This window comes from Apteryx mantelli, chromosome 32 (assembly GCF_036417845.1).
Source record: "Apteryx mantelli isolate bAptMan1 chromosome 32, bAptMan1.hap1, whole genome shotgun sequence".
Classification (NCBI taxonomy): domain Eukaryota; kingdom Metazoa; phylum Chordata; class Aves; order Apterygiformes; family Apterygidae; genus Apteryx; species Apteryx mantelli.
In genome coordinates, this window is record NC_090009.1 from 1,636,618 (window position 1) to 1,655,719 (window position 19,102).

Genomic DNA, 19,102 nt, shown 5'->3' on the forward strand with positions numbered 1-19,102 from the left:
ATTCGTAAGAGGGGCCTGAAGGCAGGGAGTAAGGAGGTGCTGGTGAGGCTCATGTCTGTGTCTCTTAGAAAGCAGAAGCAGCGCTGGAGCCGCCTGAGTTTCCCCGGCAGCAGCACTGAGTTGTGGCGGTCTCGCTGCTGGCAGCGCCCGGAGGTGCTTCGTTATGGAGCAGGGATGAGATCCTGCCCCAGCCTGGGTGACGGGAGCAAATTGGGGTCGTTTCCTCTTTCCCAGGCTAAGGCTCGTTACTCAGAATGGAGCTTCTGGGCTCCGATTCGTCCATCTCCATTTTTTTCTGAAATGAGAGGGACGGTTGGATGGTTGGATGACTGGAGACATGGGAAATGCTCCAAAATGTTTGAGTTTTGTCCACACTGCACTTTGCTGTACAACTTAAGCCAATACCTTCAGCAAACCCAGTAAAAGCCTGTTGTAATGATATATTGTGTACGGGTGTCGCTGAAGGGGAAATGTGGGGGAAAAGGTGGCGCTGCTGATATTAATGGATCAGGAGCAGCTTGTAAGGAGCAGCGCGCCGGCTGTGAGTGAGAATCGGGGCCCATCCTGCAATGCCCTCGCGGGGTTCAGGAGCCAGCGGGCGCTTCAGGTGCAGAAATGCTACCGAGGAGCCTGCAGCTTCCTGGCACGGATTTCCCATGCTGGCAGAAAGCAGCCTGCAGGGCCCTAAATCGCCACGTTTGTGCCCGGAGCGGGCGCTTTGCTGCTGAACGTGGTAACCCCCGTTGGCAGTGTTTCCTCCCCTTCCTGCACGGGCAGGGTGGGAGGAGAACTCACCTGCGTCTGCACAGCCAAACGGCCGTGATAGCAGCCACAGCCATGATTACCAGAATGGCAGCAGTGAGCCCTGCGGTCAGGATAATGCCTGAATTGCCTGGAAAACACAAGACGAAGCTGCCTGTGAGCTTCTCGTGAGGCTTTTGCCCGCGCTGGTCCCGCGGAGGCTCTGAGCAAGCCGGGGCCGTGTCCTGCACCGGCACCTACCCCAGGGCACCAGCAGGCTGCGGCTGCCCAGGCTGCTGTGCCGCACGCGGCAGGCGTAGCTGTGCCCGTCATGGGGGGTCACGGCCAGGACGCTGCGGAGCTGGTAGGTGAGGTCGGCGTTGGGCAGCGTCGGTGTGGAGTTGAGCTCCGGGCCTGGCAGCACCTCCTGCCCGTCGCGGAGCCAGTCGACGTGGACGGGCCGTGGGTAGAAGCCGGTGACGCGGCAGACGAGCAGTAGGTGTGCCGGGCCGGGCGCGCGGGCGAAGACCACGGCCATGGGCTTCACTGGGGCAGGTGAAAGCCAGAGGCCGGTTGGGCGGGAGCCTGGTGGCCCCGGCACACGCAGGAACGCTGGAGGTTCTGCCTGGCACGGGAGCACCATGGGCAGTCGGGGTGACTGTGGGTGGCCTCACCTTGCCTCTCCAGATCCTCCTTCCCATATTGGATGAACCTTTCCATCACATCGAAACAGGTCTTGTTCAGGAGAATTTGTAGGATTTCATTGAGGTTGGTGTAACTGCTAAGCGATTGCTCAACACATCTTGACAGTTCATCGCCATCGAGGTTTTCCCAAGTGGCGTTTTCCACGTGAAAGGTGAGGAAGTCCCGGCCCTCGTAGCCGATGTTGAAGAAAGCCTCGGAGGTGCTGTTGGGGTGCAGCTCACAGCCAAAGGAGCACTGGGCCACGAAGGGGTCTGGAGGAAAAGGGCAGGGAGCGAGGTGCCGTGAGGGGCCTGCGGATGGTGTTGGCTCCTTACCGTCTGGCTACATGATGTCCCTGTGTGCCACCAGCCGTGCCCCACAGCACCAGCTCATCTCTGTGGCCCAGGGACTTTTCCCCCTGCTCCTACCGCAGTTGCTCCACAAGGGGCCACTTGTAAATGCAGGCCGTGTCCCGATGGAGGGGACACGCTGCCATGCCGATACTCACAGAGATGCCCAATCTCGGTGGCCTTTTTCTTCATTAAAATGTTGAAGTTACGCAGGTAGGACTTGCCGGTGTTCTCGATGGTATCCCAGTCGCCCTTGGGCAGGGCCGGCTGAACCCAGGGCTGCAGGAAGTGGATGCTCCAGGTGCGGTGGTCTAAAAACCCCAATTCGATGTCGTCCAGCAGGCCCAGTCCCTCGGTGTCCACAGAGGTGGTGTTTTGGAAGGTGGAGGTCTGGAAGAGCTGAAGTGTGTAAGACCTGGGAACGGGAGGGAAGGCTGGTGGGGAGGGAGGGAGGGAGGAGAGGGGTGGGAAGGTGCCACAGAAAGGAGAAGGAGGTTAGAGGAAGGGGCAGGAACCCTGGAATATCTGCCTTTGGCTTTGTACTGCGCTTGCCGGGCTGCAGGAACTTGTGGGTGGTGAAGGGCATCCGGAGGCTTTGGCAGCCCCACTCGGTGCCCCACCACAGCCCTGGCAGCCGCCATGTCGCCGCCTCAAAGCTGCCTTCCCGCTGCCTTCCGCGGCAGCAGCAGCAGGGCTGGGAGTGGCGGTGAGCGGGGCTGCCAGCGGGCACCCACCCACGTCCCCCGTGCCGCCCTGCAAGACGGGGTGCAGCCTGAGGCGCTGGCAGGTCCCGGCACCCAGGCAGGGGCCACAGGGCTGTGGAGAGGGGGCAGGCAGGCAGGCAAGGGGTGCGGCAGGGTGGATGCGCTCGCCCAGCGGCGTGGGGCTGGGCGTGGAGGGAAGGGAGTGCGAAGGTATGAGCAGAGGCTCTCTCTTACCTGCTGCGAGCAGCCAAGTGCCAGGGGGCAGGAGGAGGAGGAGGGGGGCCAGCATGGTGCCAGCGGTGAGGCCGGGGCAGCGGGATGAGGAAGCGATGGCGGCGACACCCATCTGCCAAGGGCTGGCTGTGCTGCGCTGGGCCGGGGTGCTGGCCGACGGCTTCGGGTGGCCCTGGCAGCCAATGGTGCCCGAGCTGAGGTTTTGGGGAGGGCTCCGGTGGCTCCAGGCCCGGCTGAGTCACCGCGGCGGGCTCTGAGGTGAACGTGAGGCCGTGGGCGGTGGGGCTGCGGGGAGACGTTCTCCACGTCCCCAAGGGTGCAGAGAGACCTGGGGGTGAGCGCAGGGCGCCTGGCGCTGCCCCTCTTCAGGACCGGCCCCGTTGAAGGCGGCCGCCCAGCCACTGGCTTGCTCCAGGGCCGGTTCCTTCATGCTGAAGGGGAATTTCCCCGGCTGCCGCTTGTGCCTGGAGCCTGCTGGCACTTGCACCGGGCCCGGAGCCTCTGTCAGCGTCTTCCCTGCCATCGCCCGGTGGGTCCAAGCGACTTTGGCTACGACCAGACCTCACTGCCTTTTCTGTGGGCCAACGGCCACCGCCGCCTTGGCGTGTCCTCACACCCTCCGTGCCCCGAGCCTCTTAGCGGTCCCAGGGGTCTGTGCTGGCCCCAGCAGCCCCAGTGCCTGTCCTGGGGCAGCACACGTGGGGCTGGGGCTGGCAGTGGCTGCAGCAGCCCAGAGCCCGCTTGTGCCTTAAGGGAAAACGCGCCTTTGCTCCGGCCGTGTGGACTTCTCCGTGGCACCACGGGCTGTTCCTCTCCTGCTGCCCTTGGAGAGAGCCCAGGAGCAGGCGCGTGGGGCTTGCTGCTGGGAAGTGGAGCCCAGGGCAGGGACTGGGCTCGATGCTGCTCTCCATGATACCCCAGTTGCCCTCAGGCAAGGCTGGGTGCAGCCAGGGCAGGAGGTAGTGGATGTCCCCCGTGCGCTTGTCTAAGAAACCGATATCGATGTCTCCCACAAGGCCCAGCCCCGCAGTGTCCACCACGGCGCTGTTTTGGAAGGTGGCGGTTTGGAGCCATCGGGGAGTGCGAGACGCTGTGGAGCGAGGGGAGGCTGCGGAGGAGGGAAGAGAGGGGTGGGAAGGCGTTGGGGAAAGCAGAAGGAGGCCAGAGGAAAGGTTTTATGGGGCTGCAGGAACTTGTGGGTGGTGAAGGGCATCTGGAGGCTTCGGCAGCCCCGCTTGGCACCTCACCAGCTGCCGTGTCGCTGCCTCGAAGCCGCCTTCCCGCCGCCTCCCGCAGCAGCAGCAGCGGGGCCGGGAGCGGCCGTGGGCACCAGTGGGGCGGAGATGCAGCGAGTGGGGCTGGCAGTGGGCACCTGCCTGCGTCCCCTGTGCCACCCTGCGGGACGGGGCGCAGCCTGAGGTGCCGGCGCGCCCGGGCGCCCAGGTGGGCTGACCCACATGTCTCTCCCCCCAGGTGACCATTAGTCCTCACCCCACACACGCTCCTGAGGTGACCGTTAGTGCACACGTGTGGGGCAAGGACCAACGGTCACCTGTGGGAGGGTCACGTGCGCACTAATGGCCACCTCAGAAGCGCGTGTGGGGAGAGGACTGATGGTCACCTGGGCGGGGGAAAGGGCAGCTCCGATGGCCACCGAGGTGGTCGGGCGCTCGGGGAAGCTTCTCAGACCCCCAAGCAAAGCTGAGGATGGGAGGTCTCCCCCTCGGGGCCATGCCCCTTGGTTGCCCTCGTGGCACCATTCAGCCTTCACCATCCATCTCCTCACAGCCATGTTGCTATCCAACACAGCCGAGTCTCACGTCCCTCCTCGGGAGCAGGTGTATGTGCCCCAGAGGGGAGATGGCAGCACCCTCGCTGGGGCAGGACATCCCCCGGGAGAAGGGAGAGGCGACCTGTGGGGGAAGCGGGGCCGTCTTCTGCTACTTCTCGCTTTGGTGGGCTCCCACTTCTCACTCGGGCTGGCTCCTGGGAAAGGAAGGGGTCACACGTCCTGATTTTCCCTGGTAGCTGACTCAGCGTCATAAGGTGCCGCGGGCTTCGCTCACTTGAGAAACGCTGCCGGGAGCCGGATGAGGGGACCGTACACCCAACCGACAGACAAGGCGCCCTCTGAACCGTCCTCTTGCCCACGCTGCAGCAGAAAACACCCAAGGGAGCCCACGCAGCCACCAACCGTGGATGCATCAGCCTGGGGTTGAAGCCTGGGCTCAAGGCAGAGCCTTCCTAAGGTGCTTGTGGAACAGTGCCAGGACCGCGCACGGTAGCACCCGCCGGCGGGGCAGGAAGGATGCAGGCGGAGCGGGACATGTCCCTGGTGAGCATCCTGGCCAAAAGGTCCTTTCCTCCTGCCGGGATAGCGCCCCGGGGGGATCGAGCTGTGGCGGCGAGGCGGCAGCTCTTTGAGGACATGGGAAGAGCTCAGGGCCTTTTGCCGGTGGGCAGAGCTGCTTGCGGGATGAGGGGAACGGGCTTCCCATCGCCCGCGGCGGTTTCGGTTCCGCCTTTGCCCCCACCACGGGGTCCCTCGCCTGCCTGAAAGGGGAAGAGAAACAGCAGCGGGGGAAGATGTTAATGCCGGGGAAGAGAAGTCGCTGGGAGGTGACCAACTGACTGACCTAGCGTGACATCAGGGAGCCGCGAGGGGCGAGGGCGGCCCCCGTGCCGCGGGTCCCCGTTTCGGCGCTCCCAGGGCTGCAGATGCCGAGCGAGGAAGGGGGTCCGGAGTCCAGGCGCTGGCGGGCTCGGCGTGCGGCTTGGGGAGGGGAGGTGTCTCCCCCCGGTTTCTCCCCCTGGGATCCTGGGGGGGGGGGGTGACAGGCTGCAACGTGGCCCTGGGACCCTCTCCTGGGGGGGGGGGTGAGGGGCACTTCTGGAAGAGCCAGAGCCCCACGGCGCTGTGGGGCAGGGGGTCCCGCAGAGGCAGCCCTGCGGCATGGAAGAAGCTGCTTGGAAATGGGGGTGCTCCATGTTCCCCCCCCAGCACCATCACCAATGGGGGTCTGTTTCCTTCTGCCCTCCAAGGAGGATCACAGTGGGATGGAGCATGGGGCAGAGCCGTGGGGCCTGACCCCCTGGGGCCCCGAGGAGATGGAGCCCCCCCCCGGACGCCAGCACAGGTGAGGAACTGGGGAGCTGCTGCAGCACCGACTTGGGGGTCCCGGCGTGGCCAGGCGCAACCGGAGGCAGCGGCTCCTGCCTGCACCGCTCCGGGTGCTGCCGCAGGGCTTCCCAGGACGCGCCGGCGAGCGGAGTAACGCGGTGTTTTCCCCCTTCCCAGCCGCAGCCGGTGCAGAGAGGCTGCCGGAGACGCCGGCGAGCGCCCCTACCGCTGCAGCGAGTGCGGCAAGGCCTTCGGGCAGAGCCCCGACCCGCCGCGGCACCGGCGCCCGCACGCGGGCGAGTGGCCCTTCGCCTGCGGCGAGCGCTTCCGCCACCGCTCCCACCTCGCCGCCCGCCGTGGGGCCCACGCCAGCGAGCGGCCCGTGTGAGACGCCCCATAGAGCCCCGCGTGTGATGCCCCACGGACCTGGCAGCGCCGCCCCATAGAGACCCGTGCGTGACATGCCGAGGATCCAGCAGTGCTGCCCCAGAGAGACCCACAGGTGACACGCCACGGGTCCGGCAGCGCTGCCCCATGGAGACCCACAGGTGACACGCCGTGGGTCTGACAGCACTGCCCCATAGAGACCCACAGGTGACATGCCACGGGTCCAGCAGCACTGCCCCATAGAGACCCACAGATGACATGCTGCAGGTCTGGCAGTGCTGCCCCATAGAGACCCACGCGAGACGTGCCATGGATCCAGCAGCGCTGCCCCATAGAGACCCACGCGAGATGTGCCATGGATCCGGCAGCGCTGCCCCATAGAAACCCGTGTGCAATGCGCTGTGGGTCTGGCAGTGCTGCCCCACAGAGACCCATGGGTGATGCGCCAAGGATCTGGCAGCGCCGCCCCATAGAGACCCATGTGCAATGTGCTGTGAGTCTGGCAGCGCTGCCCCACAGAGACCCACACGTGACATGGCGCCCTGGCACGGCCCTCCCCACACGTGTGCCTGTCGTGGGGCGCACAGGCCTCGCCGTGGGGCACGCGGACGGGAGGGGAGGAGGCCACACGCCGCGTCCCGCACGTGACTTCGGGGCGGGCGCCGTGGGGCAGGGCCCCATAAGTAAATGCAGGGAGCTGCACCAGCCCCCGCCAGCCTGCACAGCGCCATGGGAAGGGGGAGAAAGTGTGGGGCGGGAGGGGGGGTCCCTGGTGGGGGGGGTGGGCCGTGGGGGGCGCCAGGCTGCGCCGTGGGGCTGGCCGACGGCGTGGGGTGAGTCAGCTCCGCTCTGAGCCCTCCCGGCTGTCGGGGCCGTGACCCCCAAATGCCTCTGGCAGCCGCCCCCCCCCCCCCCCGGACGCCTGGGTCCCCTGCCCGAGCTTGAGAGGCTGCTGCGGGGGGGAGGGGGGGCCGGACGCCTGGGCCCTGCTCGGCGTTTGGGGGGGGGGGCCGGACGCCTGGGCCCCTGGGACACCCCCGCCCCACTTACGGCTGCTTGTGGAGGCCGAGAAGATTCCTGGGCCGGGAAGGGACGTGGGAGGGGGCGGAGCGGCCCCACACCTGCCCCCCCACGGCCCCACACCTGCCTGGGGCCCCCACGGACCCCCACAGCCCCACACCTGTCCCCCCCCCACAGCCCTCCACGTGCCCGGCGCCCCACGGACCCCCCACAGCCCCCCCCCACCTGCCTGGGGCCCCCCACAGCCCCACACGTGCCCGGGGCCCCCCACGGACCCCCTACAGCCCCATACGCGCCCCGTGGCCCCACACAGCCCTTCATGAGCCCCCCAGTCCCCTATAGCCCCCCAGTCCCCTATAGCCCCCCACGGACCTTCGCAGCCCCCCCGTGACCCCCCCACCCATAGCCCCACACCTCCCTGCAGCCCCCCCATGGCCCCTTATAGCTCCCCCCCAGCCCCACGCCTGCCCGTGGGCCCCCATGGACCCTCCCAGCCCTATATGAGCCCCGTGGCCCCCTATAGCCCCCCCAGCCCCACGCCTGCCTGTGGCCCCCCATGGAGCCCCCCCAGTCCCCCCCCAGACGCTCATGGCCCCACAGGTGTCCGTGCCCCCCCACCCCGTGCCCGGCACCCCACGGCTCTCCGTGGGTCCCTACAGCCCCACACATGCCCGTGGCTCCCCACGCCCCCCCCCCCGTGCCCATAGCACCCCACAGACCTCCCACAGCCCCCCATGGCCCCCCAGGTGCCTGCGCCTCCCCCCCCACCCGCAGCCCCACTCATGCCTGCAGCCCCCCCCATGGACACCCCACAAGATCCCCAGCCCCCCATGGGCCCGTGCCCCCCCCCAGGCCCCCCCTGTGCCCGTGGCCCCCCATGGACCCCCACGAGATGCCCCAGCCCCCCCCCCACATCCCTGTGCCCCCCCTCGCAGCTCCATCCCTGCCCGCGGTCCCCCCCGAGACCCACAGCCCCCCCCCCCCCACGGGCCCGCGGACCCCCACGTGCTGGTGCCCCCCCCTGCAACCCCACGGGTGTCCGTGCCCCCCCCCGAGACCCGCAGCCCCCCCGTGCCCGCGGCCCCACTCGTGCCACGAGGCCCCCCCCCCCGTGTCCGCGTGACCCCCCCCAGTCCCCCCCCCCCACGTGCCCGGGGCCCCCCCGTGTCCGCGGCCCCGCGCGGCCGGGCGCGCCCAGCCGGGGGCGGCCAGCAAAACACGGGCGGGAGCCAGCGAGGAGCCCAGGCGTCCGGGCCCCCCCCCCCGCCCCCCCCCAGGGGACCCAGGCGTCCGGGCTCCCCCCCCCCTCCCCCCGACCCAGACCTCGTGGCGGACCCACGTGCCCCCCCCCCCCCGGGGACCCAGGCGTCCGGGTCGCCGTGCTCCGCCCCGCCCCCCTTGCTGCCCCCCCCCCCCCGAGGGACCCAGGCGTCCGGGCTCCCCCCCCCGCTGCCCCCCCCCCCGCCGCGAGGGCCCAGGCGTCCCGGCCGGGCCCCGCCGCCTCCCGCGGCAACAACAACAACAGGCGCGAAGGGCCCCGGGCCAGCGCTGAGTCACCGCCCCGCCCCGCCCCACGGCCGGGCCCCACGGCCCCACAGCGTGGCCCCACAGCCCCACAGCGCCGCCCCACGGCCGGGCCCCACGGCCCCACAGCCCCACAGCGTGGCCCCACAGCAAAGGCCCCACAACTGCGGCCCCACAGCCCCACAGCACCGCCCCACGGCCGGGCCCCGTGGCCCCACGGCCCCACAGTGTGGCCCCACAGCAAAGGCCCCACAGCGCTGCCCCACGGCCAGGCCCCACGGCCAGGCCCCATGGCCCCACAGCGTGGCCCCACAGCGTGGGCCCACAGCCTCACAGCGCCGCCCCATGGCCGGGCCCCACGGCGGGGCCCCACAGCCCCACAGCCCCACAGTGTGGCCCCACAGCAAAGGCCCCACAGTGTGGCCCCACAGCGTGGCCCCACGGCCCCACAGCGCCACCCCATGGCCGGGCCCCACGGCAGGGCCCCACGGCCCCACAGCAAAGACCCCACAGTGCAGCCCCACAGCGTGGCCCCACGGCCCCACAGTGCCACCCCATGGCCGGGCCCCATGGACAGGCCCCACAGCGCCGCCCCACGGCGGGGCCCCATGGCAAGGCCCCACAGCGTGGCCCCACAGTGCCGCCCCACGACCCCACAGCAAAGGCCCCACAGTGCAGCCCCACAGCATGATCCCGTGGCCCCACAGCACCGCCCCATGGCTGGGCCCCACAGCAAGGCCTCACAGCCCCATGGCCCCACAGTGTGGCCCCACAGCAAAGGCCCCACAGCGCTGCCCCATGGCCGGGCCCCACGGCGGGGCCCCACAGCAAGGCCCCACGGCCCCACAGTGTGGCCCCACAGCGCCGCCCCACAGCGCGGCCCCATGGCCAGGCCCCATGGCGAGGCCCCCATGGCCACACAGCCCCACAGCAAGGCCCCACGGCCCCATGACCCCACAGCACCACCCCATGGCTGGGCCCCACAGCAAGGCCCCACAGCAAGGCCCCACGGCCCCACAGCGCCACCCTACGGCCGGGCCCCACGGCCAGGCCCCACGGCCCCATGGAACCACGGCCAGGCCCCACAGCAAGGCCCCACAGCCCTGCAACACAGCCCCACAGCGCGGCCCCATGGTACAGCCCCACAGCGTGGTCCCATGGCCCCACGACCCTACAGCGCAGCCCCATGGTGTGGCTCCACAGCCCCACAGCCCCACGGCCCCACAGCGCCACCCCACAGCAAGGCCTCATGGCCCTGCCGCCCCACAGCACAGCCCCACGGAACCACAGCCCCACGGCCCCCACCACAGCCGCCCCACAGCTCCACAGCCCCACAGCTCAGCCCCACAGCATGGCCTCATGGCCCCTGCACCATCCCTTCACCTCCCCCCACCCCAGCATGCGGCCAGCCCCACGGCACAGCCCCTCACCGTGGCCTCATGCCACAGCCCCCCCGGTGCCCCCCAGCTCTGCCCCCCAGCCCCAAGGCTGCAAACCCTGGCCCCAGCCCAGCCCCACGGCTGTGGGGCAGATGGCGCTGGGATTACTGGGAGCCGTGGGGCCAGCAGAGCTGGGGTTACTGGGAGCTCTGGGAGCTGTGGGGCCGACGGCACTGGGGTTACTGGGAGCCCTGGGAGCCGTGGGGCCGGCAGCATTGGGGTTACTGGGAGCACCGGGAGCCGTGGGGCCAGCAAAGCTGGGGTTACTGGGAGGGCTGGGAGCCGTGGGGCTGGTGGCGCTGGGGTTACTGGGAGTCCTGGGAGCCGTGGGGCCGGCAGCATTGGGGTTACTGGGAGCGCCGGGAGCCGTGGGGCTGGCGGCGCGGGCCGGGGCCCCGACGTCCCCCCCACGCGTTGTGTCACCGCTCTGCTATGGCAGCTGGACCCCACATCTGGCGGCGGCCGCCCAGATGTTTGGTTGCCGTGGCGACTGCTGCCCGTAAACACGTCCCCCCCAAACAGGGGGGGAGAGGCGCCGCCCGGACGCCTGGGTCCCGCCCGGACCCTGGGCCCCGCTCGCCTGGGGGGCTCCTGCCATGGCCCAGGGCTCCGGCCTGGCACGGGCAATGCCGGGTGCCCGGACGCCTGGGTCCTTGGGCGAGGCAGGAGCTTGGCGCCCGGACACCTGGGCCCTTTGGGGTAACCACAGGCTCGGAGCAGGGGGTGCCGGATGCCCCAGACGCCTGGGTCCCCCAGCGAGAGCCGGGCTCGGAGCAGGGGGTGCCGGGCGCCCCGGATGCCTGGGTCCCCCAGCGAGAGCCGGGCTCGGAGCAGGGGGCACCGGACACCTGGACGCCTGGGCCCTTCAGGAGACCCCGGGGGGCTCAAAGCGAGGGGTGTCGGGCGCTCGGACGCCTGGGTCCCTGCGCAGCTGGCACGGGCACCCCAGTGCCGGGGCGGAGGCCGGAGCCGCCCCAATTTTCCGTGCGCTCTGGCCCCGAACGGGCGCCAGGAAAGAGTGAGGCCAGCGCTGGCCACGGCCGCAGCCTCCTCCGTGCCTCAGTTTCCCCCAGACATTGCTGGTCTGCCCCGGATGCCTGGGTCCCCTGGGAGGGCAGTGGGGTCTGATGGGTCAGAGTGAGTGGGGTTGGGGTGCCCAGACGCCTGGGCTCTCTTGGGGGGGGGGTCATGGGTCAGGTCAAGGAGAAGCCGCCCGGACACCTGGGTCCTCTCTGGCTCAGGCAGGTCCCGCCGTGGGGCTGGGAGCGTCTCCAGGGCTGGCCCCATTTGGGGCGGCCCCTTTCTGCCCCACGTTCAGCCTGGTTCTGCCCCACATCCAGCCCGGTTCTGCCCCATTTCTGCCCCCTGGTTCCATCTCTCATCCAGCTTCTCTCCAGCCCCGTTTGTTTGGGTCTGGTTCTGCCCCTGGTTTTGCCCCTGGTTCTGCCCTGGGTTTGGTCTGGTTCTGCCTCCGGTTCCAGCCTGGTTCTGCCCCTGGTCCTATCCCGGTTCTGCCCTGGTTCCAGCCTGGTTCTGCCCCTGGTCCTACCCCGGTTCTGCCTCCAGTTCCAGCCTGGTTCTGCCCCTGGTCCTACCCCGGTTCTGCCCTCGTTCCAGCCTGGTTCTGCCCCTGGTCCTACCCCGGTTCTGCCTTGGTTCTGCCCCTGGTCCTATCCCGGTTCTGCCCTGGTTCCAGCCTGGTTCTGCCCCTGGTCCTACCCCGGTTCTGCCTCCAGTTCCAGCCTGGTTCTGCCCCTGGTCCTACCCCGGTTCTGCCCTCGTTCCAGCCTGGTTCTGCCCCTGGTCCTACCCCGGTTCTGCCTTGGTTCTGCCCCTGGTCCTATCCCGGTTCTGCCCTGGTTCCAGCCTGGTTCTGCCCCTGGTCCTACCCCGGTTCTGCCTCCAGTTCCAGCCTGGTTCTGCCCCTGGTCCTATCCCGGTTCTGCCCTGGTTCCAGCCTGGTTCTGCCCCTGGTCCTGTCCCGGTTCTGCCTTGGTTCCAGCCCAGTCCTGCCCGTGGTTTGCCCCAAGTCCTGCCCCAGCCCGGCTTGGTCCTGTCCTGCTCTTGCCCCAGTTCTGCCCCAGTTCCAGCCCGGTTCTGCCCTGGTCCTGTCCTGGTTCCAGCCCGGTCCTGCCTCAGTTCTGCCCCCCGTTCTGCCCCGCTCCAGCCCTGCTCCAGCCCCGTTCCTGCCCCGCTCCAGCCCTGGTTCTACACCGCTTCTGCCCCGGTCTAGCCCTGGTTCTGCCCCGCTCCAGCCCCGCTCCTGTCCAGATTCTGCCCCCGTTCTGCCCCAGTTCCAGCTCGATTCCAGCCCTGCTCCTGCCTCGGTTCTTCCCCGCTCCAGCCCCACTCCTGCCCCGCTCCAGCCCCGCTCCTGTCCCGGTTCTGCCCTTCTCCAGCCCCGGTTCTGCCCCGCACCTGCGGCGGGGCCGCGCCGTGAGCTCAGCGCTGGCGCCCGGCCCGGCCCGGGGCTATGAAAGGGGCCGGAGCCGCCCCGCGCCTCCACTGCGGCCGCCCCGCGCCCCGCCGCCGCCGCGCCGAGCCGAGCCGAGCCGAGCCGAACCGAACCGAGCCGAGCCGAGCCGAGCCGAACCGAACCGGGTCGAACCGAACGGGACCGGGCTGAACCGGGCTGAACCGGGCGGAGCCGAGCCGAACCGAACCGGGTCGAACCGAACCGAACCGGGCTGAACCGGGCGGAGCCGATCCGATCCGAACCGGGTCGAGCCGAGCCGAGCCGGATCGGGCCGCGGCTCCCGACCCCGCGCCGGAACCGAGCCGGGTCCCGATCCCGCTCCGGAGCCGCGGCAAACCGGGACGAGACCCGCGCCGGGACTGGGACCAGGACAGAGACCGGGACCGGGACCGGGACCGGTTCGGCCCCGCTGAGCCCCGCGCCGGGACCAGGACCGGGACCGGCTCCGGGTCCGGATCGGCCCCGCTGAGCCCCGCGCCGGGACCAGGACCGGGACCGGGACCGGGACCGGGACCGGGACAGGATCGGCCCCGCTGAGCCCCGCGCCGGGACCAGGACCGGGACCGGGACCGGGACCGGGACCGGGACAGGATCGGCCCCGCTGAGTCCCGCGCCGGGACCAGGACCGGGACCGGGTCCGGATCCGGTTCGGCCCCGCTGAGCCCCGCGCCGGGACCAGGACCGGGACCGGGACCGGGTCCGGATCCGGATCCGGATCGGCCCCGCTGAGCCCCGCGCCGGGACCGGGACTGGGACTGGGACCGGGACCGGATCGGCCTCGCTGAGCCCCGCGCCGGAGCGGAGCCACATCGGGACCGGCCCAGGTACCGCCCGGGGGGCAGCACTGGGGGGACTGGGATCACTGGAGGGACTGGGACGTGCTGGGGTTTGGGAGCACTGGGGTTACTGGGAGCACCGAGGTTACTGGGGGGGCTGGGGTTGCTGGGGTTACTGGTGTGACCAGGAGCACTGGGCTATCCTGGGGCAACTGGAGTTACTGCCATGTGCTGGTGTGACTGGGGTTACTGGTGTGACTGGGGTTACTGGTGAATCTGGGATTACTGGGAGCACTGGGGCACTGGGATGTGCTGGGGGACAGGGAGCACTGGGGTTCCTGGTGGCCCTGGGGTTACTGGGAGCACTGGAGGGGACTGGGAGCACTGGGCTATCCTGGGGCAACTGGAGTTACTGCCATGTGCTGGTGTGACTGGGGTTACTGGTGTGACTGGGGTTACTGGTGAATCTGGGATTACTGGGAGCACTGGGGCACTGGGATGTGCTGGGGGACAGGGAGCACTGGGGTTCCTGGTGGCCCTGGGGTTACTGGGAGCACTGGAGGGGACTGGGAGCACTGGGCTGTCCTGTGGCAACTGGGGTTACTGGCATGTGCGGGTTGTACTGGGAGCACTGGGGGAGACTGGGAGCACTTGGGTTCCTGGTGGCTCTGGGGTTACTGGTAAATTCGGGGTTACTGGGAGCACTGGTGCTGGGGGGCTCCACGCTTTTGGGGTCTCTCCAAGCCCTGGGGCTGTCCCAGAGCGACTGTCCCCAGATGGGTCCCTCCATCCCCCCCTCCATCCCCCCTCCATCCTTCCATTCCCCCTCCATCCCTCCATCCTGCCTCTCCCTCCATTCCCCCCTCCATCACCCCTCCATCCATCCTTCCATCCCTCTGTCCCTCCATCCCCCCTCTCCCTCCATTCCCCCCTCCATCCCCCTCTCTCTCCATCTCTCCCTCCATCCCTCCCTCCCTCCATCCCCCTCTCCATCCCCCTCTCCCTCCATCCATCCCTCCATCCCTCTGTCCCTCCCTCCCCCTCTCCCTCCATCCCCCCTCCACCCCCATCCCTCCATCCATCCATCCCTCCATCCCTCTGTCCCTCCATCCCCCTCTCCCTCCATTCCCCCTCCATGCCTCCCTCTCCCTCTCCATCCCCCTCTCCATCCCCCCCTCCATCCCCCCCTCCATCCCCCTCCATCCCTCCATCCCTCCATCTCCCCCCCACCCAATGGTGAACCCAGGCTTCCGGGGGGGCCAGGCCGGGGGGCCCTGGGGGTCCTTAGGGGAGCGGTGGGGTGCTGTGGGTGGCGCTGTGGGTTGTGAGTGCCGTGGGTCGCGGGTGCTGGGGGTGACAGGTGCTGTGGGGTTGGTGCTGCCGTGGGTCGTGGGTGCTGTGGGTCATGGGTGCTATGGGGTGGTGTTGTGGGTCAGTGCTGTTATGGGTCATGGGTGCCACGGGTGAAAGGTGTTGCTGTGGGTCATGGGTGCTATGGGTTGGTGCTGCTGTGGGTCGTGGGTGCTGTGGGCTGTGGGTGCCGTGGGTTGCTGCCCTGGGTTGTGGGTTCTGTGGGTCATGGGTGCTGCTGTGGGTTGGTGCTATGGGTTGATGCTGCTGTGGGTTGTGGGTGCTGTGGGTCAGCGGTGCTGTGGGTCCATGGGGCTGTGGGTGGGTGCTGTGGGTCGGTGATGCCGTGGGCAGGTGCCATGGTGGGGGGGGGGGTGCTGGGGGTGAGTGATACCGTGGGTCATGGGTGAGCTGCGGGTCATGGGTGATGCTGTGGGTCATGGATGATGTTATGGGTCGGGTCATGGTGCTATGGGTGGATGATGCCATAGGTCAGTGGTGTGGGTTGGTGGCATGGGACAGTGCTGTGGGTCACAGCTGCTGTGGGTCCGTGCTGTGGGTGGGTGGTGCTGTGGGGCACGGGTGCTGGGGGTGGGTGATGCCATGGGTGATGGGTGCTGTGGGTCTGCACAGTGGGTGGGTGATGCCGTGGGGCAGGGCCATGGGTGGGAGCCATAGGTGGGTGACACTGTGGGTCAGGTCCTGTGTGGTGACACTGTGGGTGACATTGTGGGTGACACTGTGGGTAGGGGACGGCATGGATCGGTGCCTGGGTGGTGATGCTGTGGGTGATGCTGTGGGTCAGGGCCACCATAGGTTGGTGCTTGGGTGGTGACACCATTGTTGACACCATGGGACAGGGCCAAAGGCGGTGGCACTGTGGGTTGGTGACACCATGGGTGACACCATGGATCAGGGCCACAGGTGGTGACACCATGGGACAGGGCCAAAGTTGGTGGCACTGTGGGTGATGGCATGGGTTGGTGATGCCGTGGGTCGGTGCCCTGGTGGTGACGCGCGTGTCCCTGCAGGAGCATGTGGCTGGGGCTGGCGCTGGTGTTGGTGGTGCTGACGGGGGCCTGGGGGGACAAGGGGCCTCCCTGGGTCCCCCCTGGCCCCACGGCAGCGCCAGGGCACCAGTGTGGGGCGGCGGTGCTCGAGGACCTGCTGAGCCGCCTGCGGGCCCTGGAGGGGCAAGTGCGGGCGCTGCAGAGCCAGTGTGGGGCTGAGAGCTGGCCCCAGGCTGGCACCGGTATGGGGACGGGGGGACACGGGGGGCCATGGGGGACATGGAGGATGTGGAGGGACATGAAGGGACATGGGCCATGGGGGGCCATGGAGGGACATGGAGGGAGATGGGAGGACATGGGGGGACATGGAGGGACATGGAGGGACATGGATGGCCATGGGGGACATGGAGGGCCATGGAGGGCCATGGAGGGACATGGGGGGATATGGAGGATGTGGAGGGACATGGAGGACATAAAGGGCCATGGGGGCCATGGGGGGACATGGAGGGAGATGGGGGGCCATGGGGGACGTGGAGGGAGATGGAGGGCCATGGGTGCCATGGAGGAACATGAGGGGACATGGAGGGCCATGGGGCCTTGGGGAGCCATGGGAGGCCATGGAGGACATGGAGGGACATGGAGGGAGATGGGGGACATGGGGGGACATGAGGGGCATTGGGGGACATGAAGGGATGTGGAGGGTTATGGGGGACATGGAGGGACATGAAGGGCCATGGGGGGCCATGGAGGGAGATGGGGGACATGGAAGGACATGGGGGGACATGAGGGACATGGGGGGTTATGGGGGGGGTTAGACGGGGGAGCAGGATGGCCTCAGGCAGCCATGGGGTGGGGGCGGGGCTTGCATGGGGGCAGGTCTTACACAAGGGGTGGGGCTTCCAGCCAAAGGGCGGGGCTTGCATGAGCAGGGGTGGGGCTTGCGCAGGACCAGGGCTTGCACTGGAGGGGGTGGGGCTTGCACTGGAGGGGGCGGAGTTGGAAAAAGGGGTGGGGCTTGCAAGAGCAGGGGGCTGGGCTTGCACCAAGAGGTGTTGCTTGCACAGGAGTGGGGCGGGGCTTGCACGAGCAGGGGTGGGGCTTCCACCAAAGCAGGTGGGTTTTGCACCACGATGGGTGGGTCTCGCCCCAGTGTGGGTGGAGCTTGCCAGCAGAGCACTGGGGCTTGCACCAGAAGGGGGTGGGGCTTGCACCAGAAGGGGCGGGACTTGCACCAGGAGGGGGCGGGGCTTGCACCAATGGCACAGGGCTTCAAGCGACAGGGGCAGGGCTTGCAGTTGCAGGGGCGGGGCTTGCACCTTTGAGGCGGGGCTTGTGCTAGAGGGTGGGGGCTTGCACTAGAGGGGATGGGGCTTGCCAGGGGGTGGGGCTTGCACCAGAGTGGGTGGGTCCTGTGCCAGAGTGGGCGGGGATTGCATCAGAGTGGGTGGTGCCTGCAGAAGCGGGGATGACGCTTGCACCAGAGTGGGCGGGGCTTAGCCTAGAGTGGGTGGTGCTTGCACGACAGAGGACAGAGCTTGCACCAGAATGGGTGGTGCCTGCAGGAGAGTGGGCGGGGCTTGCACTGGACGGGGCAGGACTCGGGCCAGGGTGGGTGGGGCTTGCACTAGAGCAGCCGGGGCTCGCACCAGCGTAGGTGGCGCTTGCGCCGGAGTGGGTGGGGCCTTTGCTGGAGGGGGCGGGGCTTGCAGCAGAGTGGGCAGCGCTTCTGCCAGCACAGGCGGGGCTTGCGCCGGAGTGGGCGGGGCTTGCGCCAGAGTGGGCGGGGCTTGCACTGGAGTGGGCGGCACTTGTACCAGATTGGGCAGTGCTTTTGCCAGCGTGGGCAGGGCTTGCAACAGAGTGGGTGGGGCTTGCACCGAAGTGGGTGGGGCTTGAACTAGAGTGGGCAGTGCTTGCACTGGAGTGGGCGGGGCTCTCGCCGGCACGGGCGGGGCCCCGCGGCGTCAGGGCGCTGTGCCCGCAGGGCGGACGGACGCGCGGCGCCTGTGCAGCGGGCACGGGGCCTTCGACGCGGGGCGCTGCGCCTGCGCCTGCGAGCCGGGCTGGGGCGGCCCCACGTGCGCCGAGCCCCGGTGCCCCCGCGACTGCAGCGACCAGGGCCGCTGCCGGGGCGGCCGCTGCCGCTGCTTCGCCGGCTTCGGTGGCGCTGCCTGCGATGCCCCTGCCTGCCCACCCGGCCGTGGCGGGCCCCGCTGCCACCTTGGTGCGTGACACCCCCCCGGGGCCCCCCCACTGCCTCCCAGTGCTCCCAGTGCCCCTCCCAGTGCCCCTCCCAGTGCCCCTCCCAGTGCTCCCAGTGCTTCCCAGTACTCCCGGTGCCCTTTCCGCTGCCCCTCCCAGTGCTCCGAGTGCCTCCCAGTGCCCCTCCCAGTGCTCCCAGTGCCTCCCAGTGCTACGGGTGCCCCTCCCAGTGCCCCTCCCAGTACCCTTCCAGTGCCCCCAGTGCCCCTCCCAGTGTTCCCAGTGCCTCCCAGTGCCCCTCTCTGGGTTCCCAGTGCTCCTCCCAGCACTCCCAGTGCCCCTTGCAGGGTTCCCTGTCCTCCCAGTGCCCCCCCCAGTGCCCCTCCTCAGACTCCCATTGCTCCCTCAGTGCTCCTCTGGTGCCCTCCCAGTGCCCCCATTGCCCCCAGTGCCCCCCAGTGCTCCCAGTGCCCTGTTCCGACATGTCCCTGTGGGTGTCCCCAGGGTCTCCCTGTCCCATGGGTGCCCCATCCCCAGGGTGTCCCTATCCTGTGGGTGTCCCCATGGTGCCCCCGGGTTGTCCCCGTCCCATGAGTGCTCCATCCCTGGGGTGTCCCCAGAGGTGTCCCCATCCCATGGGTGTCCCTGTAGTGTCGCCATCCTGTGGGAGCCCCATCCCCTGGTGTCCCCATGGTGTCCTCATTCCATGGGTGCCCCATCCCCAGGGTGTCCCCAGAGTGTCCCCATCCTATGGGTGCCCCATCCCCAGGGTGTCCCTGCGGTGGCACCCACTGACGGGGCCATGTCCCCACAGAGATCCCCTTGGTGACACTGCACGTGACTGCCCGCGACCGGACGTCCTTCCGAGTGGCCTGGTCACAGCCACCTGAGCCTGTGGATGGCTACCAGGTGGCCATTGTTCCCATGGTGAGCTGGGTCCCCAAGTGTCCCCAACACGTCCCCAGTGCACCTTGGCCCCAGGACAAGCTGTTGCGGCCACTTGCTGGCTGCCCAGCTTGGGGATGGGGATGGGGACAGGTCCCCAGTGTGGTGTCCCCAGTGCATCCCCAGTGTGTCTCCAATG

General features: G+C 69.1%; 2 protein-coding genes across 2 annotated transcripts in view; one reads left to right on the top strand and one right to left on the bottom strand.

Annotated features, from left to right (window-relative positions):
* Positions 1-791: 791 nt before the first annotated feature.
* Positions 792-2,825, bottom strand: LOC106493052 (antigen-presenting glycoprotein CD1d-like). Its single transcript, XM_067313656.1, has 5 exons — positions 2,714-2,825; positions 1,934-2,209; positions 1,416-1,697; positions 1,003-1,287; positions 792-892 (listed from the first exon to the last, which is right to left on the bottom strand). The coding sequence occupies exons 1-5, from the start codon at positions 2,823-2,825 to the stop codon at positions 792-794; spliced, it is 1,056 nt and encodes a 351-aa protein (XP_067169757.1).
* A 10,440-nt stretch (positions 2,826-13,265) lies between these two features.
* LOC106489270 (tenascin-X-like) overlaps positions 13,266-19,102 on the top strand; it is a 46,021-nt gene continuing 40,184 nt past the window's right edge. Inside the window, exons 1-4 of the mRNA XM_067313899.1 lie at positions 13,266-13,504; positions 15,838-16,058; positions 17,801-18,040; positions 18,833-18,945. Of these exons, the coding sequence (XP_067170000.1) occupies positions 15,842-16,058; positions 17,801-18,040; positions 18,833-18,945 (570 nt within the window). The 5' untranslated portion in view covers positions 13,266-13,504; positions 15,838-15,841. The remainder of the gene's footprint in view (positions 13,505-15,837; positions 16,059-17,800; positions 18,041-18,832; positions 18,946-19,102) is intronic.

Bases quoted from the DNA above. Each gene is read 5' to 3' on its own strand.
- LOC106493052 (XM_067313656.1), bottom strand. From the start codon at position 2,825: ATGGGTGTCGCCGCCATCGCTTCCTCATCCCGCTGCCCCGGCCTCACC. The intron at 2,210-2,713 runs GTAAGAGAGAGC...CCTCCCCACCAG, and splicing joins CACTTGGCTGCTCGCAGCAG to CCTTCCCTCCCGTTCCCAGG. The intron at 1,698-1,933 runs GTGAGTATCGGC...CTTTTCCTCCAG, and splicing joins CACCGAGATTGGGCATCTCT to ACCCCTTCGTGGCCCAGTGC.